We start from the raw sequence: 23,501 nt of genomic DNA, 5'->3' as shown, positions 1-23,501 counted from the left end.
AAGGGGTGCCGGAGTAAAGAGAACACAGGGGGGTGTTTAGTGAGAATCCTAGAGAGAAAAGGTTGTCACTTGGGGGGGGGGGGGGGGGGGGGGGGGGGGGGGTGCCGCACGTGACATGTTTATAGTTTAAGTTTTTTTAGAAATGGATGTTTATTTATTGGCGGGTGGCGTTTAACATTGTGTGGCGTTTGTTTTTGTCAAAAATAGTGGGAAATTGAATATATGGGTTGATTATATAATGGTTATATCATTGCGGTTCTCATAAACTAAGACTATTGGACATTTTTATGACTTTTTTTGATTTGTGATTGTTTTTGAATTCATTGAAAAATGCTTTAATTCCAGTGAGATCTTAATTTTTTTAAAGGAAATTTGGGTTTGTCATTTTTTTCAGATTTTGTAATATTTTCTATTGAAAATGGATTGGATGTTTAGAACCGTCAATGAGATTTAAAAAATCGTAATTCTTGCATGTATGGAAATGGGAAAATATCTCAATTTTTTGCAGATTTGATAGATTTTAATGTTCAAAAACCCCCAAAATGATCCCCCACTTACAAACAAGTCCAATCTAAAATACTCACATTTGATTGGCTAAATCAGTTATTAAAATGTCTGCCTTGTACTTCACATATCAAAAAAATAAAATCAGTTTTTATTCCTAAATGATTAAACACAATTTAATTGTCTGGCAACCAAATCACATGAATGAATAAACAATTAATTTTTGCAAGGATGCTCATCACTAACATTTTTTATTTCCTTTTCAAAGTATGAATGATTATTTTAAAACTAACTCAGCACCTTTACATTGAAAAAAATACAATATCAAACCCATAAAATATTTATTGTGAATATTTAAAATCTATAAAGTATTGCTAAATTCCCGGTTAAATGTATACATAATGGAGTAAGTACACTAATAGGATAAAATGGAATAGGTTCATCAGATGACTAAGAAATTCAGAGTAAATTCATCATTAAAGCTAACAACGCCAAAAGAGTTATTTGTGAATATTCTGAATGTTCTGTTGTTGTTTTAAAATGTCTGCTGGTGAAGATCACGCAGCTCACCGATTCCAAGTAAAAGCTGTCCGCTTGTTGCCAGATGCCGAGACGCCAAGATTTGCAAAAATGCACATGACCAATTATGCCTGCTTTTAACAATGTTCTTCTGAAATCAAATTTTATCTGGAATATTGGGTGAGTGGACATTAAAAAAAAAAAAACCCTCAAAGATTCAATTGGAGATAAATACTGCAGCTGGCCTTGTATATATATGTGTATATATATGTATATATATGTGTGTGTGTGTATTTTAGTGTCTAATCTGTTTTATATTACCGTCCAACACACTTATTTTGACAATGTATACTTATTCAGTGCTAGCTTGAAGTCACTTTTAGAATGAATTAATTCATTTTCTGAACCGCTTTATCCTTTCTAGAGTTGCAGGGGTGCTGGAGCCAATCCCAACTGACTTTTGGCCAGAGGCTGGGGTGGCCAGCCAATCACATGGCACAAAGAGATTAAGGACAACTAATCACACTCATATATAAAGGTAAATTAGCATACAATTAGCCTAGCATGGATGTTTTTTTTTGGAATGTGGGAGGAAACTAGAGTACTTGGAGAAAAGCCATGCAGGCCTGGGGAAAGCATTCAAATTCCACAAAGGTAGGCTGACCTGGGTTTGAACCCAAATCCTCAGAACTGTGAGGCTAACATGCTAACCACTTTACCATCGGGCCGACCCCACTTTTAGAATTGAAAAAAGTCGCTAAATGCTTCTGTTTTGGTGAGCAACATACTTTCAATCGGCACGGGAATTGAGCTGGTGTGTCAAATATAGGGCGTGCGGGCCAATTGTGGCCCACTAGGGCACATGTGTCGGCCCAAGGGCCAAATCTGGCCCGCCGCATTTTTCTGTTTTAGGATCAAATTAAAATGAGTATAGATATTTATTAAATTTCCTAATTTTCCCCTTTTAAATCAATAATTGTCATTTTTTAATCAATTAATTCTGTGTTTTTAGTGCAAAAATCATTTTGTAAAATCTAAAAATATATTCAAAAAAGCTAAAATAAACATTGTTTTAGATCTATAAAAAAACTGAATATTCAGGGCTTTTAATCCAGTTTTTAAATCCATTTATATAACAAAAAATCTAAATATTATATCTAAAATGGTCCTGCCCACGTGAAATCAAGTTGACGTAAAAGCAACCCGCGAACTTTCATCAATGGGTGTCCAAAATGGCCCTGAAGGACATATTATAGTATTATCTTATTATAATATAAGTTCCCCTAACGTGTTTTCCCAGAGTTTGGTCTTGCACTTCAAAAAGGCAATAAATTGTGAGAGTAGACAACTCATCTGATAAAGCTGTTAATCATATCTATCTTTTTTTTTGGTCATTTTTCGGTTTCTTCTGGGAACTCTTGTCCAAATTTATCCCGTCCGATAACAGTGTGTGTGTGTGTGTGTGTGTGTGTGACGTTACTGTGGGCAAATTATTTTTTTTCCTATCAATTCCAATTATTATTATTTTGCAGAAAAATATGGAAGATTATGAATAAGAGCCGCCGATCATTTCTAGACTGTAGACCACACAGGATTGGACACTCTTAATTCACTATGACCAATCACTTTTTCACTACTTCCGAATTGATTCAAGTATACAGTAATGCCTTGAGATACGAGCTTATTATGTATGTCGATTTACTCGTATCTCAAATCAACATTTTTCCATAGAAATGAACTAAATACAAACTTTCACCACTTTCCATTTGATTCAAGTATACAGTAATGCCTTGAGATACGAGCTTGTTGCGTATGTCGATTTACTCGTATCTCAAATCAACATTTTCCATAGAATTGCGCTAAATACAAACTTTCACCACTTCCCAATTGATTCAAGTATACTGTAATGCCTTGAGATACGAGCTTATTGCATATGTCGATTTACTCGTATCTCAAATCAACATTTTCCACAGAAATGAACTAAATACTAACTAATTTTGTCCCACCGTCTGAAAAAAACAGCCAAAAAACTGATGACATTGGAAAATAACAACGGAAAACAAGTTTTCCAAGTTCCCGTGTTGGCTAAGACAAAAAATCTTTAGCACATTAAACAGGTTTTTATTTGGAATTGAATTTTTTTTTGTTGAGTTTCTTACAAACATCGTTCGTACAAAAATGCCTCTAAAAGTCCACTGCAGATTCATCGTGCCGTTCGTTCCGTCATTGTGTAAACGACTCCGTTATTCTCATATCCTAACAGAAGGGTTAAAAAAAAATAAAGAGAGAGATTGGCTTTACATGATCATGGCTCGCGAGCCACATATGGCTTTTTGGGTGGTTTTGTTTAAAATGATAGTGGTGGGTTTAGGAATATGTATTTGGGAACACTCCTTGGATAAATAAGGATGAAATTGTATCAAATGGTTGACTTTGTTAAATAAAGTTAAGAAAATTGAATATCAAGGATGCCACAAATTATGGGTTTTTTAATATTAGGGTTGTCACTCTACTAGTTTGCCATTAGATTTACGACAGATTGGCTTACTTGCTGATCCAGATCGTTTATTAAGATATCTTAATTTTAGGCAATTCAAAATTATTTTTGCCATTTAAATGGAAAACTGCTGAAGTTTGCGTATTTTTGAACTTATATGTACTTTCTATTATACATGTCAATTTATAGTTTTCTCTCGTATTGTGTGCTACAATTTCTAACTTAACTATAATTTATAATCATAATTTTGCATGGATATTCTCATGGACACTCATTAATTAGCAACAAGGTAACAATGTTGTCAAAATAATTGACTTTTTGTACTTTAAAAGTGGTCATGTGACTAAAAAAGGCACATTTTCATGTATTTTGACTTTTTTTTTAAATTCAGAGCATGGCTCTCAAGGATTAACATTTAAAAAATATGAATTATTTATGGCTCTTCCCATCCTACATATGTAAATACACGGATATTATTTGGAACTTTGTACAGGGAAAGAGCAGCCAATTTATGAGCAAAGCTTAATGGCGGGCCTGTTGAGGTGTGGGTGTTTTTTTTTTGTATTTTTTTTTAACGAGGTGGCGGTAATGTAGGAACACCTCGTTGAAACTTCTAGCCGTCCTGTACGACTTCGTCGGGGCCCTTAATGAGGCGTTTGTGTCCCCGCTTGCCCGCCGGCCCACGCGGCTTGGCGAAGGCCTGCTTGAAGGCGTGTTGTTTGGGATGGACTTCCTCGTACAGGAAGTCCTCCGTTAGATCGTCTCCGTCATCGATTTCCAGCTGGAATGAGAAAACGTTTCTGTCACGTCATGGCCAACTTCTTTTAGGGTTATTTTGCAGCATTTTAGGGGAGTCTAAGGTCACTTTTGGTCAATTTTTGATGATTTTTGGGGGAATTTGAGGGACTTTTTACCTAGTGGTGTCCCTTGGGATTTGTTTCAATGCAAAAAGTGTGTTGTGGGATCTCAAAAAAGTTGGGAAACACCTTAGAAATGAAAAAAATGGCACCAGGAAGTGCTGTATTGATTGGTTAAAAAGTAACGTTTACCTTTTTGACCACCTGTAATTGGCAATCTCTCTCCGCCTCTTCCAGAAGTCGACTTTTGCAACTGGAGTAGAGCATCCTCTCCTTAACACTGCAGCTGTATCCAGGCATGGAGTAAATGAACACTACCAAGAAAAGAAGACAGCCAATCAAACGCCATCGTCACTTCAGGTATGGCTTCGTCCAATCAGATGCCGGCAATGAATTAATGAACTAACATTCAAGTTTGAGCATGCAGACTTGCTGCGCAATAAAAAAATTGGAAATTCCCCAAAATGAAGGGAACAAGTTACTCATTTTATGCCCGATTCAAGCTCAATAAAGTTAAAGTTTCATATCTAAGAGAAGTTTAATATCAAAGTACTGTTTAATAGCTAAGTAATGTTTAATATCAAAGTACTGTTTAATATCTAAGTACTGTTTCATATCAAAGTACTGTTTAATATCAAAGTACTGTTTAATATCTAAGTACTGTTTAATATCTAAGTACTGTTCAATATCTAAGTACTGTTCAATATCTAAGTACTGTTTAATATCTAAGTACTGTTTCATATCTAAGTACTGTTTCATATCTAAGTACTGTTTAATATCTAAGTACTGTTTAATATCTAAGTACTGTTGAAACCAGCTCTCAAAAGTATATTCATGAGAGTTTAATATCTAAATATCTACTGTTTTCAACAGTACTTAGATATTAAACAGTACTTGGATATTAAACTCTCTTTCATGAATATCATTTTTCACCATTTGACCGGCGACCAAACGTCCGAGCACCTAACAGCAAGGCATTCTGGGATTTGTAATTTTAAGGATACACAAAGAACTTAAAATTCAACCACCCAAAATTTCGCACCCATTTTACAAAAAAACCCAATCATTCCCATTTATGAACAATTTATTCCATGTGATAGGACGCCAAATCACCCAGTTAAAAACCAACCCCCGCACCGGTCAACTTCATCGTGGCGAACTTAGACTAGATGCCAACTAACTCAATTATTGCATTCTTTGCGGTCAATATCCAAAACTTCTCCCAAATCAAATTAGCGCTCTTAGTTTAGACATCCCGTTTAGCCCGGACGGACATCAAGTTCAAAAGCCCGCCGTGACAAATTCCGCAGAAATAAAAAAATGGCGGCCTACCGATAGACTCGAGGTAGTCGCCTTCGTGTAAATGTTTGTAGAGGAAGAAGTGATATCTGGGCGTGTCTTTGGGAACCCGGCAAGGCAAGTCCCGCGTATCCGTGGGTTGGGAATGAACCAACTCGATGGTCTCCCTCTTTACGTCCAATCTCTGGCAAAGTAAAGGTCAAGGGTCGCTTGGAATTTGGGGATCATTGAAAGGGGATGTGAGGGGAGGCGCTGACCAGCTGTAAATAGTTAATCTTTTTCTGCGCCAGCTGCAGGAGTGCTTCTCTGGCCGTCTCCTGCATTGGGAAAGCCAGGCCTTGAAGGGTTTGGTGCTTACTATCCACGCTGTTCTCCGATGTCACCTGCAGGGGGAGACAAAGTGGTTTTAAGAATTGACAGAATTAAGTTTTTAGGCTTTTTTTTTTTAGTTTTTCAAGAGGTGATTAGGATCTTTCCCAGAATTTGTCGCTTCCTTTGAATGGTCATCACTTGATGCCAATCTACTTTGATGTTTGTCGGTCTTTATGGAGCCAAGTCACATCTTTTTGATGAGGACAATTTCAGTGCGCGATGTTTTAATTGACGTTTTGTCTGTTTTTGAGAATGGGAGCGGAAATAGGGGACTGTTTTTTTAAGTGAAAAAATTGATTAAAAAATTACAATTATTGATTTAAAAGGGGGAAATTAGGAAATTTAATAAACATATATACTCTTCATTTTAATTTGATCCTAAAACAGAAAGTCGGCACTCATGATTTACTTTCCCGGGCCACACAAAATGATGCGGCGGGCCAGATTTGGCCCCCGGGCCGCTACTTTGACACTTGATTTTTTTGAGTTCTGCATTTTCTGATTAGATTAGATAACTTTATTCATCCCGTATTGGGGGAAATATCCCTGTCACTGTAGCAAGAGGGTGAGAATACAGACACAGCAAAATCCACAATCATGTTCGTTCTGTCGCCCCCTGCAGGCAATACTTAAAATGCCTAAAAAAATGGAAAATTGTCAAAAATCAGGAAAAAGCAACTAACACACATGAACTAGCGAGCTAATTCCACTCTACATCAATAGAAAATGATCCCAAATTGACATAAAAGTACCCGAAAGTACCCTAAAATGACACAAAATGGACTCAATATCCGCCATTGACAACAATACAGGTCCAATTTACTTTTAATGGCGATGGATTCTCATCTTTTCGTGCCATTATGTTCCTTTTATGGCCAAAAATAAATAAAATCTCACCTTTCTTGTGGGTCTAATTATCACAGCAACAAAATTTAAACTATTAAACGATAACGAGCAACTATTCGGACACATAAAACGTCATTTCTGGACCTCAGAGTGTACCTCAAGATCATCGGGTGTTTCTGCCATTACCACGGGACACCCTCATTTGAGGGAGCCCGCCCCCCCCTGAGGGTCGATCAAGTCCTAGTTGTGTCCAGTAGCCAATTATTTTTTGCTGTTGAACTCAAAGAAAATGGATTAAGAAGTTAACTCACCTGGTACAAATAGGGCGTCAATGAGGTCCTGCAGGTTAGCGCACGAAAGCTAACTCGCTAAAAATTCCTTTAAGATATGATGTCAACGTCTTTAATATAGAGGGATTATCCGTCGACATCACTGACGCATGTCGAAAGAGCTGTCGTGATGTTTTAACGGGCCGCGTCGGCCATTTTGACAATTCAAATAAAACCTTTTATAGCCACTCGTAATCCTTTCAAAGGTGAACAGAGGACAAGGGTATTGTTGTTAATGGCAGGCAGTGAGTCCATTTTGTGTCATTTTAATGTACTTACAGGTTGGCTCCAGCACCCCCCGCGGCCCTTGTGAGGATAAACGGCTCAGAAAAGTCATGAATGAAGGATGGGTACTTGTTTGACTTGGCCATGTGAAAACATTCATGGGTTAGCAAACAAATCAATCCAATCAAGCGCCTCACAATGGTAAACAACCTCCCACCCCCATTTTAACTTGTTCCACACTTTGTCCCAGATAAAATAGATTGGATTAGTATTTGTTTTCTTTCTTTTGATGTGTACATGCCCACTAAAGTATTTTAGAATTGAACCCCAATTGACTCCAAACTTAGAATGCTAAAATGCAAGCAAAAACGAAAGGGGCGAATTGTTAGGCAGCTGATTTTGACCTCTGACCTCGGTGAGCTTGATCCTCTGTAGTTCTTGCTCCGCTTGCGTGAGGGGGGCGGGACCGCAAAACGATGACACGTGACGCTGATAGCCTGACAAGCAGACATCTTCCTGTGGTGAAATAATGATCACTACTACTACTACTACAAAAACTACTACTAAAACTACTACTTTTACTACTGCTACTACCACTAGTACTACTACTACTACTAAGACTATTACTTTTACTACTGCTACTACCACTACTACTACTAAAACTACTGCTAATACTACTATGCCTACTACTACAACTACTGCTAATACTACTATGCCTACTACTACAACTACTGCTAATACTACTATGCCTACTACTACAACTACTGCTAATACTACTATGCCTACTACTACTACAACTACTGCTAATACTACTATGCCTACTACTACTACAACTACTGCTAATAATACTATGCCTACTACTACTACAACTACTGCTACTATGCCTACTACTACTACTACTGCTAAAACTACTGCTACTACTAAAACTACTGCTGAAACTACTGCTACTACTACTACTACTAAAACTACCAAAACTAAAACTACTACTACTACTAAAACTACTACTACTAAAAGCACTACTACTAAAACTACTACTTCTACTAAAAATACTACTACTACTACTACTACTAAAACTACTACTGAAAGCACTACTACTACTAAAAGCACTACTACTACTAAAACTACTACTCCTACTAAAACTACTACTACTACTACTACTACATTAGCACTCCTCACCTCTGTTGTGCCAAACATCTCATACTTGACATGGCCACCACCAAACTCTTTCTTCACGGTAGCACGTGTGGCAGCGTACACCATCTTGTCTTTGACCTGGAACCAGTAAACCAAAACGGGATTCAGATTTACAACTTTACTAACAAGTATGAAAGCAATGGCTCAATGAATAATTCTAAAAAAACAATTACAATAAAAGGCAGCAAAATGGTATATTTTGAAGGGGAATGCGACGTACGGGCGACTGATCCGGCGACCAGGAAAGGAAGAGCCACTCAAAACCCAGCGCGTTCCGGGAGTCCAAGCGGTACAGCACGTAACATGGCTCTTGAGGGTCCAGCAGAGGAAGCAGGAAGCGGTCATAGTCCCGATCCCAGCTCTGCCCTGGTTCCCTGTGGGCTCCCAGAACCAGCTGCTCTGAAAATCATAGCAGGAGGGACGTCAACGTGATGATGACATGACCAAAGTGCACCGGTAAAATCCACTCCTGTTTTTTTTTGTCTTATTTTGCTGTCTGCCTTTTTGAAAAGAACCAAAACATGCTTTTTCTTACAGAATCTTGGAGTCTGCCAACAAACAGCATATCTACAATTTTTCCAGTTACTTGCACGTGTAAGTACTCCCAGATACAACATTATGAATTACTCAGGCAATTGACTAATCAATTAATCAATTAGTTATCAATCTATTTTGATAGTTGATTCAGTGTTTGGTAAAAATACATTATTGACCTTTAAAATGGTCCAAATTGTCATTTTAGGCCTTTTTAAGAGTAACTATTCTATGTATTTATTTACTTTTACTTCATTTAGTCATTTTTTCCTGTGCTGCTTATCCTCACAAGGGTCACATGTGGTTTAGTGGTCCTCATACACACTTAAAATGCAAATCTGAGAATCCAATGAGTAACCAACAGGATATACGTATGATCCAATTAATTAATTGTCGTCGGGGCTCGTGCCAGCCCTTTAATCGTAGTTGACGATCTTTCCAGTCTGTTGCTATTTTTTGCTCGGTGACTCCACACAAACAAAACAGCTAAAGCACCAATGACGGCGGCGGTGTCAAAAGCGTCGGTCGGCTAGGAACAAACAAGAGTCATGCGTGTGCAGTGTGTGTGCTTGTGCTAATGTGTGTGTGTGTGTGTGTGTGTGACACGAGATTTAAAAGTACACAACTGTTGGCCTGGTTGACCTCGATTCCTTCCAGCCTTCAGCAGACGGCAGCTGCTTCCAAATCTTATTTTCCCTTCCTGCCTCTGTATCTTTTCACGTTAGGTTTATTTCCTAGAAGTCGGTCAGATCACGTCAACATGAGACGGGACAAATTACATCAGATTTTTATTTTTAGGGAAATTTCTTTTCTTATCTCATTTATGACCCTTGTTTTTTTGGGTTTTTTTGTCGATATTATCTGGTTCATATTCAGATTTGCTTTTGCAGTATTTTAATTACTAGATTGGGGAATTTCAAAATATTTTTTACCTGGTGGTCAGGGAGATATTAGTCATCTTTTAAGTATATACACACTACTAATTATTATACTACTTTTTAAAAAAATGTTATTTCTTACAATATTTTATAGTATTTTTCTATAACTAGAAATGCTTATACTTGGTTAGATTCAAATTTGAAGCCGAAATGTACTCTGCTTCCTATTCAAAGTAATACTTTTCCCAGTACTTTTAACTCAATGTTGGCCTCACAGTTCTGGGGTCGAGGGTTCAATCCCAGATGAGTTTACATACTCTCCCTGGGCTTGCATGGTTTGTTTTCCAGGTACTCCGGTTTGCTAACACATCTCAAACAACATGCTAGGCTAGGCTAGCTAGTTGAACAATCCCCAAAAACATGCTAGGCTAAGCTAGCTGGTTAAACACTCTAAATTGCCCCTAACTTTGATTGGTTTTCCATCTTTAGGCTCCATGCAATTGGCTTCCCACCAATTCAGGGTGTCCGTAGTTAACCGGGAGAGGCTCCAGCACCCCCCACGACTCTTGTGAGGATAAGCAGTATGGAAAATGAATGAATCCCAAACACCAACTCCATACTTCAAGTCCAGAAATGGACCATTGCACCCCCTTTTTAACGTTTTAGCCATAATAAGACTTTTGAGAACCACAGTTTTGGTTCAAATTCAGGTAAAAATTCTAAGATTGAACCCGCAACCATGCCATTGGTCACTCACCGTCCTGTATGCGCACTTTAATGAGTCGTACCGCTCCCCCTCTTGCCCAGGCCAGAAAGTCCCTCAGCTCTGGCGTCACCACTAAGGCCAAAAACATGGCGGCTGGAGCAGCCGGTCGTCCAAAACAAAACAAAAACAACCCCAAAAAAAACAATTCTTACTCTGAGAATGTTAAAAAAGTGTATATATATCCAAAATGTACAAATGAACGGCGTCAAATTGAAAATAGAGCAGTTTTGTAGAGCTGTGTGGGTGTCAGGGAAGCTTCTGGGGGTTGCGAGATATTAACTGGCAGGGTATCTATGGTGCGCATGCAGACTGGGAATCTGATCCCCCACCCTGACGGACCACCAAATTTAGCTCCCAATGACAGTCCAGTCATGGTGCTGACTTGTGAAAAAAAAATAGATCAATAAAAGGGAGACACCCACAAATGGAGGTGACGAATAGGCAAGTCTCAAATTTGGTTGGGTGGATTTAATGTCAGATTTGTTTTTAAAAATGTTGATATGGACTATTAATATTGTTTTTTATAGATGAATTTCATTCAAGCATCATTTGTCATTGTTTTTTTAGGGAAATGTTGTTTCATCTTGGTTTTCCAGAAGTTTTTATAGATTTTATGAAATGATTTTCTGAACTAAAAACACTGAAAAAAAATACAATTAATGTATTAAAAGGGAAAAAATCAGGAAATTAACATACATCTATACTCTTCATTTGAATTTCATCCTAAAACAGAAAGTCTGCAGTCATCCTTTACTTTCCCGGGCCACACAAAATGATGTGGCGGGCCACATTTGGCCCTCAGGCCACAGCTTTGACACCTGTGCCTTAAAGGAAATTTGTTTAACTCTGTGGCTACCATTGATGGTGCGAGACGTCCAATGCATCTTGATTGGTAAGCAAGATTTCTCATTTTTAGTATCTTTTTTTAAATGTTTCAGATAAAAAGATCAATATGTACATTTGTAATGTTTAAATCGCAATTTGCCTTTAACCTTAAAAAAGTTACTTCATTTTGACTCATTTTTAAAACTTTATGTACTGTATTTTTAATACATTTTTCTAATTTTAAGTGAGTTCACAAATGAATACATTTCCATTGACTGCGCTGAACGTCCAATTAATTTAAATGAACAATCGTTCAAATGCATTGAACATCTATTGTCGTCACTGGCGAACAATGAGTTAATAAAAAAGTAGTCAACACACAAAGAAGTTATTTTAAAGGTTTTAATCCGTAATTTAAAAAAATATATAAAACACCAAATAGACACATACTCCACTTCCACATTCCACCTATTTACAAATTTATTGCCTCGCAAAACACAGAAAAAAACGGTGTCGCCCCCTGCCGGCCGCCACTTCAATCATCAATGGTTGGAAGCCAGAATGCCTAAAATGACAAGCAAGCAAAAAATTAGGAATGTTTGTTTTCAAAAAACAGGACTCTCACGTGATGGGATGGAGCTCACCATATTGGAACAGGCACTGGCGAAGGTCATGAATTTGGGGTTGAATTGGAGGCACGTGATTGGCCCCGTGTGCTTGCCGTCTAGTACGGCCACCTTCATGCCGCTCTCGGCGTTCCACACGTGGATCTTGCCGTCCTCGGACCCTGATGCGTGGATTTTGCAGAGCGTAAGTACATAAATATTCAGTGAAAATAAAATAAATATGTACATACCGTATTGATCCGAATATAAGACAATGTTTTTTGCAGTGAAATGAGACTGAAAAAGTGTCTTTTTGTAGTCTTAAAATTAGGGTATAGACATTGTAGACATTTGCAACACTAGTTGGCGCCAGATATATTCAACACAAATGCTGATTACTTTGATAGTTAATGATGTTTTTATCACAGTAGATTGGTTCATTTACTAAGAAAACAAGCCATTTATTTACAAATGTGATTTAACTTTTGTTGACATAAAAATATTTGATAGTTTTTGCATGATTTAAATGACAAAATAAATCTTGAATATATTGCAATACTCATTTGTTTCAGATGTATTGTCATTATTTTCTGTATAAAAACTGAATGTGGTGTTCAAATAACTATTTTTTTCCAAACTTAAGTGGAGAAAAAGTGGGAGTCGTCTTATATTCAGGCCAATACAGTAAAACAGTATGTATACAAAATGCACTGAGTACTAGTATTAAGTATTAAGCTCCGATTGGTTCATTTGTAGGATCTCTTCCACTTACCGATGACGACAAACTGAGAATCCGGTGTGAACGAGGCTTCCAGCGAGACACCTTTGTTATTGTTGTATCCCTACAGCCCCCCAAAACAAAAATGACAGGTAAGTGTTCCTCTCCTTAAACCCACAGGGCTTCCCCATCTGTTTTCCAGGGGCCGTCCCTAACATCTCACCCCAAACGAATGCAGCACGGCTCCCTTAAAGGCATCCAATATGCGGAGTGCACAGCCATTGGTGGACAGGAGGATGAGTTTGCCGTCGTTGCTGAACTTGAGTCCCGTCCACTCGCACGTCCTGTCGTACTGGAGCTTGAAGGTAGCGAAGGGACCCTGTGGACCGACCCCGGGTGTGAGGATTAGCGCTAAAATGTAGCGTGCTAATGCTAATGCTCACCTTGTCGAAGGAACGCAGGTCGTAGAGCTTGACCATTTCCGAATTGATGCCGGCGGCGAAGATGAGGCCTTCGGGATCGAAGGAGCATACCGGTTTCCCCTGGAGGTGCATGAGACCCTGCGGGGTCAGGAAAACATTGTAAGGTGACTTATTGTAAGGTATTTATCGCCAAAAATGACAATACAGCTTTATTAACACAATGAGATGTTCTATTGTTGTATTCATTGTAGCGAGTTCAACAAGTTCAAATTTTAGGTAGAAAAATACAGGTGGAATTTTTGCCTTAATGCTTAGTACAAAAATGTATCTTTAAAAACAATTTGGTAGTCTTTAGTTTTCATGCAATCTGGATTTTTGCTATTCTTAAATTAATGTTATTTTTGAACAAATTTTCATCTATTAAATATTGTTGTTTGTGGGTTATATGCCAAAACCTCATAGCCACTATTTTAGAAATAAAATTTTTCCCTGACCAACCAAAATTTGCAAAAAAAAGTATTTACCCCAATGGAAATGTTTTTTGCTTATTGACCAGTAATGATAATTAAATTCATTTTGGCCAAAATACAGTTTGATCAAATCTGGCAACCGAGGCATACCATTTTTTTCCATCTTAGAATTCAATCACAGTTAACCCACTTGTATCAAATGACATTATTACAATGTTTCAAACCATTGCTATCCATTGTTCCTTCATAACACTAAATAATAACAAAATTTCACATTGAATTGAACATTGACAGAAAAAAACACTCACAATTACTGTTTGGGATAAAAATTGAGGAATATTTTAAATTATAACCCATTTGTCGATAGTACATTTTGTCATTCCAACCCCCCTCAAAAAACCCACACACTTTCCCCATTGAACCACAACTACCTGACAATTAGGCGAACGTAGATCCCACAGTCTTATCGTCTTATCCAGTGATCCCGAAATGAAAGTGTCATCCACAGGCGACATGGAGAGCGACGTCACTCTACAACAGTCAAAATTTCATTAATTCACTCTGTCCCACCCCTCAAAAAACAACCACAAGACAACCCACACCTACCTTTTACTGTGTCCAGGAAAGTAGCGTATATATTTATTGTCGTGAAGGGACAAATATCTGATTGTGTCTTAAAGGGCGACATAAAACAAACCATGAAAACCACGACACGTTATTTATCTAAGACATAATTTTACGCTACCCAGGGAGAAGTGGGCTCAGTCATGAGCAAGGCAGTCATTTGTACAGTTAGCTCCAGTGTGGGACACAATCACAAACCCAAAAACTGTACAAACAACTACCTCAGCTCAGGGCGAGCAATATCGTGGAAAGTACCTGTACGGGTATAAAAAACAGCAAAAAAAGAATATGACAGTCTGCCAGAGCTTAATATCCACATACCATCGATTTTGTTGGAACTGTAGACCACCGTGTTGGCTGCGTGTGTGTACCTGATCAAATCCACGCCGTATTTTTTACTGTATAGCGTCCTTTTGGGCCTGGAATCACAATGGAGAGAAGAAGGGATGTTAATCAAGTGAAATTTACATTTTTAAGGTCACTTAGAACAAACTTTTATGCATTTAATATTCATGGTACAATCGGAAAGGAGATTTTCTTACTGACGTCTCCATTTGGAAGCCTTGGGTGAAATTTTTAAACTAAAATATACATTTTTTTGTCTACAGGACCAGTACTGGTAGTTGGGGGACCACTACACTACCATGGCAACTGTCATTTGAATTTTGTTTTGTTTTGAACGCATTGGCAGCGGTTGACAGTGACAGAATCGCTGTTAAAATTGACTTTTTAAAATTTCAAATTAAAAGCTGAAACGCGTTCCCACTGTTCTAACCGCTTTAATATCATTTTAAAATTAATTTTGACATTTGACGGATATAAAACCGCTTTTCAAATGAATTGGACGTCTATTGCCGTCAAATCCCATTGAAACACAATCGCGTCATTCTAGTCAATTTATTTGAAATAAAATAGACGTTTATCACCGGCAATGACGGTGGATGACTTTAATTTGTTGCAAACACAACTTGTGGCCGCTAACTGATGTTAGCATTTAAGCTAACAGGACAACAAGAGTAGTGATGGGGGAGGGAAAAGAAATTAGCACCGGGTCTGACTTACTTGCCCTCCTGGCAATCGTATAAGACGAGCGAATCGTCGTCACTGCTCGATATAATCGACTCGCCATTGGAGCTGAAATCAAAACAGTTGATCTTGTCCGTATTTTCCCGGAAAACCTTCGCCACCCTGAAGCTCCGCAGCACATTGTCAGTCAGCTTCATGGCGGCCCCCCTTCTCTCTCTCGCTCTCTGCCCCGAGAACGGCTACCACAATCCCCTTTCTATACTCTAAAACTTCTTTTTCCTACACCGCGTTTATAAAATATACTACGATGTTTTGTAAAAGCTATAAAACGGGTTTTCTAAAGGAATTATAAACTGATATGATTTTTTTCGGCGCGGGCATCCCTTGATGCAACCATGTAGGTACGCGCATGCGCGGCCGCCGGTGCGAGATGGAACCCACATAACGTTTAGAATCTCGCGATACTCAATGTTTCCGTACTAATTTGATGACCATATTCATAGATGGTGTATTATTATGTGGCATGCGTGGATAAGTGTCAGTTAATGAGATTTATTATAAGCTTTTAATGCGGTTTTGCCATTCTTTAACAAGCATCTTGTTTGCTGTCTTATTAGGGTTAGGATGGCGTGAAAATCTCGCGATACAAAAACATCAAACGTCACTAACTCTTAAACTAAAATCAATATGAATTGTTCTAGTATTGAATCGTGTTATAGATTCCACGTCACTGGTTTCCTTATTGACATCATAAATAGGAATTACTTGTTTTGAAATTGGTATAGAATGTTCAATGTTTTGAAATTATTATTTTTTGAAATTATTTGAAATTATTTTTATACATTGTTTTATACATGACGCATTAGGGATTCAGTATCCTAAATGCATTATTTAAAATGTTTTGTCATAATTCAAATTGATTTAGTGCTGCGTTATTAACCAAACTGTTGTAAACCTGTCAAAAATTCAGAAATTTGATGAAAAAAAACACTACGTCCTCTACAACAGATCCCATTCATTATCTGACGTAAAATGGTCGCCAGTTAAAACATTTAACCTTATATTTCCGAAATCTTTTTCCCGTCCAACGCCATTTTTATGACGTCACATCCGTGGCCGTTGTCAGCCAATGAGCGGTACACCAGTCCATTGTCTTAACCAATGGGAGAGCGTTGTTTGTTTAAAGACTAGCAAGCGAGGGACGTTTGAATTGAGCGAAGCTTATACTAGCGTTCCGGCGTCATTTTTGCACTTTCGCCATTTTGTTAGTTGCGCAGGAGTCCGATAAACATCGAAAAGCAAACTAAATGCACCTGGATTCCTGATCCACCATAGTAATTTTTCATGTTGTCTGCAATTATATAAACTAGACCGAGGTTAACGCTGCCGACCATCGAGCTCTGTCCGGGGTGGTTCCTCTTCGTCGCCGTGTAATATAACACATACAGGTAAATTTCCATTTTGGTTAATTTCCTGAAACAATAAACAAATATAAATAGTTCTTATGAACCTCGTTGTTCGTACATGTCTTTAGCTTATGCTAGCTAACTAGCTACGAGCTTCAAGTTGTCCTTTCTGCTATAGGGACACTGTCAGCTATCAAAATCGATCTATTTATCGATTTATCTATTTATATATTGTTGTGATTTTTAATCTTTTTTTTCTCCTTGTCAGACTATGGAGACCACTGCCAGGGTCAAAATGTCAAATGATTCGAAAAGTCGGAGATCTGAAGCGAAGGTAAGTCGTGTACTTTATTTGAAATTTTAAGCTGAGACACCCTTTTTGCATTGAAAAACGCACTGAAAATATTTTGATTTAAAACTTTGTCGTCTATATTAACAATAGTCGTTCTCATCAAAGTTTTATCAGCAGGAATCACATAAACCTTAAAAATTATTCTAAAATGTAATTTTTCACACTGACCTAGTTTCACCAAAAGTTTGTGTATCCTCAACAACGATGCAAAAATAAGTATTGTCATGTATTTAATCGCATTATTTTATGACTTTTATCCAAATATGTCTTAAATCTCCTAATATTAAAACATGTCCTCACACAGACCAAAAGTTGCTGCCTTAGAAACCAAACAAAAGGACAGTTTCATAATTTGAGTCTTGTAATAGTAAAATCTACAATTTAACGTTCGTCATATTTTGATTTTAACATTGTAATCGTTCAATTTTAATCTCGTTATGTTCGTAATAATTTCTCTCTCTGAATATTACATTGTATTACTTCTTGCTATAGTTAGGAAACACTGCCCTAGTGGACATACCAATAATTCAAGTATGTGTTGTGCCATTTAAGTAAAAGAAAAAACATTTACATTGACGGCGCATGACGTCCAATTCAAAGCAGTGCCAATGAGTAATATTATAGTAAGTAATATTTTAGAATTCACCTAGCTGGGATGTGACTGTTTATACTTTTACTATTTGTTTTTTACTGTGAAAACATTGAAAAGCATGGAGTAGCACCACCAATTTCGTTATATGCCGCTGTGTATGATTACAAAGGCTTTTGAATTAAAAAAAAATGTATTCAGTCTGTTTTCCATAGCTCCCTTCTCTAGCACACCTGACTCAAATAATCAACTCATTAGTAAGCTGTACAGAAGCTTGATACTGATTATTTGATTCAGGTGTGTTGGTGGAGGCAGACATGGAAAACAAACTGGAGTTAGCCACCTCTGGAGTAAAGTATAAATTCAATTTCTTTCCCTCCCATTCAGCTCTATGAAGATGGACCAATGCGTATCCCCGTTTCCCAACGTCTCCCCGTCTCCCAGCAGCGCCCTCGCGTCCTGTCGGCGACTAACGGGCCTCAGCGCTTGGTGCCGTCGTTAAAAAGCGTCAAGTCTGTGCCTCAGCTGTGGAACGCCACTAAATCGGCTCAAGGCGGCGATCAGAATGTCAAACCGGCAAACGTCGACGGCAAACCAGCCGTCGAACGAACCCGACCTACAACCAATGAGCCCAAATTGACAAAACCCGCTGTGGCAACGACTGCTCCCCCGAAACCTGTGATGGGACCCGCAAAACCCATGTCGGGGACCGTGAAACCCGTGTCGGAGCCTGCAAAACCCGTGTCGGCACCTGCAAAACCCGAGAGTATGCTTGTGTTATGTTATTTTTTGTTCCTATGTGGGGTTTATTGCCTAAACATCTGCATTTATTTATCCTCAGATAATCCGGCTAAGAAAGAAGCAGCCGCGGGCATGCAAAAGTATGTCATTCCACGTTTTCATCCTTATGGTATTCCTCGTGGCTTATTGAGATTTGTTTGTGTCTGGTCATGAACAGGAAGCGGTGGAGCTTGGATAGCTTTGAAATTGGCCGGGCGCTTGGTAAAGGGAAATTTGGCAATGTCTACCTGGCTAGAGAGCGCCAGACCAAATTCATCCTGGCCTTGAAGGTGCTCTTTAAAAAGCAGCTAGAACAGGCTGGGGTGGAACACCAGTTGAGGAGAGAAGTGGAGATCCAATCTCATCTCAGGTAAAGTCAAATTATTTTAGCATCCTTTTTAATTGATGTTTTGATGAAATCACAGATTTTCCTCTAATTTAAGATATAATATCAGCTTAAGTGATGTAGCAAGATTACAAATGCATACCTGGCAACCTCGGCCAATTCCTTCCCTTATTAATAATTGCAATTCCCCTTATTAAAAAATAATAACTAAAAATAAAAAAAGTACAAATGCAATACGGCACATATTTACAAAAAATATCTTCCAAGTACCTAATTAGTATGCACTAAATTCAAAATTCTGTCGATGTCACTGTATGTCGCTAACAGCTTGACTGTCTGGGTACATTGCTTGCTGACCTGCTATATTTATATAGTGAAAAGGGCGGTGCTTAAAGCATGACAATATTAGCAGTCGGCGATGACGTTTTCGTCTGCGAACAGTGACTTTTAACGCTTTACCAAACTACTAAAATACACTTTGTATCAAAACTACTAAAATTACAATAAAATCAAGCAATGTTTTTCCCCCCTGTAATTTATATAGAGAATAAAAACATTGTAGGCCATTTTAATTGACAAGACTTTTAACCCTTTACCAAACTATTTAAAGACACTCAAAACTACAACAAAATACAATTCTTTTTTGAGTTAACCATTGCGCCATTCCTCTCCAGGCACCCCAACATCTTGCGTCTATACGGCTATTTCCACGATGCCTCCCGCGTCTACCTCATCCTGGAGTACGCACCCAAGGGTGAGCTTTTCCGGGAGCTGCAGCGCTGCCGCTTTTTCTCAGAGGAGCGCAGCGCCACGGTAAGTAATCCTCACTCGAGACCTTGACGCCGAGCCGTCTCTGACTGCCGTCTGGCATTAGTACATCATGGAGCTGGCCGACGCATTGGACTACTGCCACTCCAGGAAAGTCATCCACAGGGATATCAAACCCGAAAACCTCCTGCTGGGCGCTAGTGGGGAGTTGAAGATTGGCGATTTCGGTTGGTCCGTTCACACCCCCTCGTCCAGGTGACCTTTTGTCTTTTTCTTCTTGGGGTGAGGGCAAAGGAGACTGTACCTGTCTGTTGTTGACTTAGCTTCTTCCCTGGAACAGGAGGTCGACGTTGTGCGGAACGCTGGACTATTTGCCCCCCGAAATGATCGAAGGGAAGACCCACGACGACAAGGTGGACCTCTGGAGCCTGGGAGTGCTTTGCTACGAGTTCCTGATCGGGAAACCGCCCTTTGAGACCAAATCTCACGAGGACACGTATCGCAGAATAGCCAGGGTAAGACAAGGAGGATGGGATAGAGAGGGGAGGGAAGTTTTTGGCTCGAAACCCGGATCAGTACAAACAATTTTACAAAATCTGATTTGTCAATTGATGCCGGTTTTCACAATATGGAGGTAGATGTGGGGTTAGCTGTGCTTGTGTGGTTTTTCACCGTGTTTCCCCTCTTTTTTTATAAAAGCTAATCTGTGCTGGTGTAGTAAATTTAGGGAAACTTCAACAGGGGGTGCTGGAGCATAACCCAGCTAACTGTTGTGAGATAAAAGTACCTGGAGAAAACCTACGCAAGCCCGGGAGAACATGGCAATGCCAGACAGTAAGAACCCAGCTGGGACTCGAACCCTCAACCCCAGAACTGCGAGACCTGACACTTTAACGCCACCTTGAATGATTTTTTGTGTGTTTTTTTTTTCCCCTTCTAATACCCAAAAAGTGCTCGTTAACTGTTTTGTCCAAGTATTTTTAAGGCGTATTGAAAATGTTTCTGGTTTTCTCCCGGCAGGTGGAATACTCGTACCCCTCCCATTCCAACGTCAGCGCACCAGCCAAAGACTTAATTTCCCTCCTTCTAAAGCACAACCCAGCCCACCGGCTGCCCATACGGGGGGTCCTCGCCCACCCATGGGTGGTCCAAAACTCCACCAAGAAGTCCATCGCCCGTCCCGCAGAAGAGCCCGACTACTCATGCTAATCATTTCATGCTAATCTTTACTTCTAGGCAACTTCCTGGTCCACTTGTAAATATTTCAGTCTTTTTCTCCTTCTTCTAATAACTAAGAACTGTTAGCTTTTGTCACTTTCCTTACTTGAATTAATATAAAAAATATGCCTGCACTTTTCCCCCTCAGCAGCTTTTTAAAATTTTGCTGGAGTGCTGTTTTTTATGTAGGCAGCAGAGGGCGCCATTGCACGGCTAGTAATGTGACTCGTTTATCTCGATTGCGTGAAAAGCTTGAATAAAGTGTTTAAACTCAACGGGTACGTTTACGGTTTTATTAAGAAATGTTTGTTTATTTTATTTGTGACAGCTATTAATTTTTTTTCTCTTTTTCCCATCAGGTTCTGGGGTTTTAGATACTACAATCAACATGCGTGCATGAATAAGGTAAGAGCAGATGGTCTTATAATGCTTGGAGCAAAAATATGCTCGTTTTCGTTTTGAATGACTAAAATAAGCAACATAGTTAAATAATTGTTTAATTTGGCGGATAGTTTAAGCGATAGAAGTCTTTTCTATTCGGGCTAGTAACGTAAATGAATGACATGGACAGACATTGCCGTTAAAAAACACATTTTGCACGTCGTTTTCAGTCCTTTATTACTGCGAAAAAAATACATGTTCTGACCGTTTTAGTGTTACATAAGACCACACATGATTTTTTTTTTACAATAGAATTTCACGTCTTTTAATCTTGTATTCATTTAATATTAATTTCCACGATATATGATGACGACTTTGCGATATACATTCCATCAGTTTTGAAACCACAATAATAAACACTACACGTACGCTTATTTTTTCATCTTTTTTTGTTTGAAAGAACATTTCCACAGGACCCCATTTGGATTGCACAGAATGAAAAATGTCCGTTTGCACGTCTTTCGTTTTCCTCGTATTTTTTTCCTTATTTTTTTTACGTACATCGACCGCATCCATTGACGTTAATAACAGGCCACGTTTTTTGGAATGTGATGAAAAAGCAGGGAGTCTTTGCATTTTTAGAGCTGCCAATCTTAGCTAGAGAAAGAAAAGACGCTAATTAATCCAATTCCTTTCAATTTCTGTTGAACTATCTCCTTCCATTTTGCTATGTGTTGTGTTGCGTTTGTGTGCTCGCTAAATATCGTACATTCAATGCATAGTTTTTTAAGGTCCAATCTCGTTACTTTTACAGACTAAATAGGCTACGACTCTGGGAAAATAAGGCTGTTTTGAGGCCTTATTTTGAAGGGCTGTAAGGTAAGGATCCAATCAGAATGCAGAACACAGATTAACCCTTTATAGGACAGATATTTAACTAACTGGCGAAATGTTTAGCAAGTAATTGCGTCCTAGTCAAAGCTATTATTGAAATACTATCGTAATTAAGAATTATTGGGAGCCGTAATCACTGCATTTTATTCAATTGCATTTTTTAAATAATGTATACTTTTGTATATTCATATACATTTTCGGGGGAGATAATTTAATAATGTTAAAGTAGGCCACACTTATCAAGTTTTATTGTTTTGGCCTATTTGATTCAAAATGTGGTACCCACATATGTCTCAATTTTAATTAGCAAATATTGTCACTTGGCCTGTAAAGAGTTAATATTGTCACATCGTTTTGTTCAAAAGATTCATTCCAAGGTCTATAATTTCAAAATTGCTTGCTATTTTTTATTGCTTTATGTGAAATGTTTTCCCTTCCAGAAGGCCCTTGAATCGTCGAGTTATACATCCTTACATTTTTTCCTCTTTTTAATACTCTGCCAAAAATGGTGCTGCCAATCTTATTTTAGAATGAGTTTTGCCATTGAGATTTTTTTCCAGAGCTAAATGTTCATTTGTCTTTAGCGTTAATGATTTTTTTTATAGCACTTGTCATTTTAATTGTTTATTTGACGAGTGTGTAATGCCAATGTCTACACTCAGGTGAAAAGAAAGCATTTTTTTAAACTAGGGGTGGAACTTGATTTAAAAAAAAAAGTTAATTTGAGTATCTATAATGTATTCATCTTGATTAACTGGATAGTTTGCTCTAAAGGGTTTAAATTGAAGGGCTTTTAGTAAATGAATAACTTTGGGTTTTAAACTATTTACTAAAATATCCAATTTTAAAGTGCCATTATTAGTTTTTAGCTTTTTGTTTGCAAAAAATAACAAAGTACATATCATCTGAAAAGTTCAGTTTCATTATATTTGCGCGTATCTACTTTAAAAGAAAACACTTATTTTAGATATGCACTCGTTGAGCTTTATTTCCGATTGAAACAAAAAAAATGTGATTAATTTGCCATTAATTGCCTCAAAAGGGCTGTCCCACCCCTAGTTTGAAGGCGGTATGTGTTTCTCTTTCTTAATCTAGAGAAGCAGAACATCTACTCGTGGATGTTGTACCTGAAGGCCTCAATGAGGCCCTCCATGGAGTGGATGAAGCCAGAAATACTGCAGATGCCGCCGATGACAAAGATAGCCACGTCGAAGAAGACCTGGTGCCACTGTAGCTTCCTCCACAGGAGCTTGAGGT

General features: G+C 38.3%; 4 protein-coding genes and 1 long non-coding RNA gene across 5 annotated transcripts in view; 2 read left to right on the top strand and 3 right to left on the bottom strand.

Moving 5' to 3' along the window:
• The first annotated feature begins 1,440 nt into the window (after positions 1-1,440).
• Positions 1,441-9,092, top strand: LOC144203333 (uncharacterized). The gene is made up of 3 exons (XR_013327668.1): positions 1,441-1,561; positions 4,615-4,737; positions 8,848-9,092. It is a non-coding gene; the product is annotated as an uncharacterized LOC144203333 (long non-coding RNA).
• twf2 (twinfilin actin binding protein 2) lies at positions 3,124-11,122 on the bottom strand. The gene is made up of 9 exons (XM_077726722.1): positions 10,812-11,122; positions 8,863-9,041; positions 8,625-8,720; positions 7,860-7,964; positions 5,934-6,059; positions 5,710-5,860; positions 4,570-4,691; positions 4,121-4,301; positions 3,124-3,279 (listed from the first exon to the last, which is right to left on the bottom strand). Exons 1-8 carry the CDS (start codon positions 10,906-10,908, stop codon positions 4,134-4,136), a joined length of 1,044 nt encoding a protein of 347 aa, XP_077582848.1. The 5' UTR covers positions 10,909-11,122; the 3' UTR covers positions 3,124-3,279; positions 4,121-4,133.
• Positions 11,123-12,033: 911 nt separating this feature from the next.
• Positions 12,034-16,021, bottom strand: wdr82 (WD repeat domain 82). The gene is made up of 9 exons (XM_077726723.1): positions 15,547-16,021; positions 14,806-14,903; positions 14,467-14,533; positions 14,292-14,391; positions 13,412-13,528; positions 13,192-13,347; positions 13,023-13,092; positions 12,290-12,432; positions 12,034-12,210 (listed from the first exon to the last, which is right to left on the bottom strand). The coding sequence occupies exons 1-9, from the start codon at positions 15,705-15,707 to the stop codon at positions 12,181-12,183; spliced, it is 942 nt and encodes a 313-aa protein (XP_077582849.1). The 5' UTR covers positions 15,708-16,021; the 3' UTR covers positions 12,034-12,180.
• Positions 16,022-16,671: 650 nt separating this feature from the next.
• Positions 16,672-21,244, top strand: aurka (aurora kinase A). Its single transcript, XM_077727268.1, has 9 exons — positions 16,672-16,958; positions 17,185-17,250; positions 18,245-18,623; positions 18,699-18,738; positions 18,816-19,007; positions 19,658-19,796; positions 19,858-20,006; positions 20,092-20,266; positions 20,772-21,244. The coding sequence occupies exons 2-9, from the start codon at positions 17,188-17,190 to the stop codon at positions 20,958-20,960; spliced, it is 1,326 nt and encodes a 441-aa protein (XP_077583394.1). The 5' UTR covers positions 16,672-16,958; positions 17,185-17,187; the 3' UTR covers positions 20,961-21,244.
• Positions 21,245-22,837: 1,593 nt separating this feature from the next.
• Positions 22,838-23,501, bottom strand: part of slc32a1 (solute carrier family 32 member 1) — a 4,420-nt gene continuing 3,756 nt past the window's right edge. The window contains exon 2 of the mRNA XM_077726607.1: positions 22,838-23,501. This exon is cut by the window's right edge and continues 1,039 nt beyond it. Coding sequence (XP_077582733.1) covers positions 23,353-23,501 — 149 coding nt within the window. The 3' untranslated portion in view covers positions 22,838-23,352.

This window comes from Stigmatopora nigra, chromosome 10 (genome assembly GCF_051989575.1).
Source record: "Stigmatopora nigra isolate UIUO_SnigA chromosome 10, RoL_Snig_1.1, whole genome shotgun sequence".
Lineage (NCBI taxonomy): Eukaryota > Metazoa > Chordata > Actinopteri > Syngnathiformes > Syngnathidae > Stigmatopora > Stigmatopora nigra.
The sequence above is the reverse complement of the archived record's forward strand: the minus strand, read 5'-3'. Positions and strand labels throughout refer to the sequence as shown.

Excerpts from the sequence above, each read along its gene's own strand:
- twf2 (XM_077726722.1), bottom strand. The coding sequence starts at position 10,908 with ATGTTTTTGGCCTTAGTGGTGACGCCAGAGCTGAGGGACTTTCTGGCC. Across the intron at positions 7,965-8,624 it reads AGATGTTTGGCACAACAGAG|GAAGATGTCTGCTTGTCAGG; the intron begins GTGAGGAGTGCT and ends ATTTCACCACAG. Across the intron at positions 4,302-4,569 it reads AATTACAGGTGGTCAAAAAG|CTGGAAATCGATGACGGAGA; the intron begins GTAAACGTTACT and ends TTCTCATTCCAG.
- wdr82 (XM_077726723.1), bottom strand. The coding sequence starts at position 15,707 with ATGAAGCTGACTGACAATGTGCTGCGGAGCTTCAGGGTGGCGAAGGTT. Across the intron at positions 13,348-13,411 it reads ACCTGCGTTCCTTCGACAAG|GGTCCCTTCGCTACCTTCAA; the intron begins GTGAGCATTAGC and ends GTCGGTCCACAG. Across the intron at positions 13,093-13,191 it reads CCGTGCTGCATTCGTTTGGG|GGATACAACAATAACAAAGG; the intron begins GTGAGATGTTAG and ends GGGGGGCTGTAG.
- aurka (XM_077727268.1), top strand. The coding sequence starts at position 17,188 with ATGGAGACCACTGCCAGGGTCAAAATGTCAAATGATTCGAAAAGTCGG. Across the intron at positions 19,797-19,857 it reads CAGAGGAGCGCAGCGCCACG|TACATCATGGAGCTGGCCGA; the intron begins GTAAGTAATCCT and ends GTCTGGCATTAG. Across the intron at positions 20,267-20,771 it reads CGTATCGCAGAATAGCCAGG|GTGGAATACTCGTACCCCTC; the intron begins GTAAGACAAGGA and ends TTCTCCCGGCAG.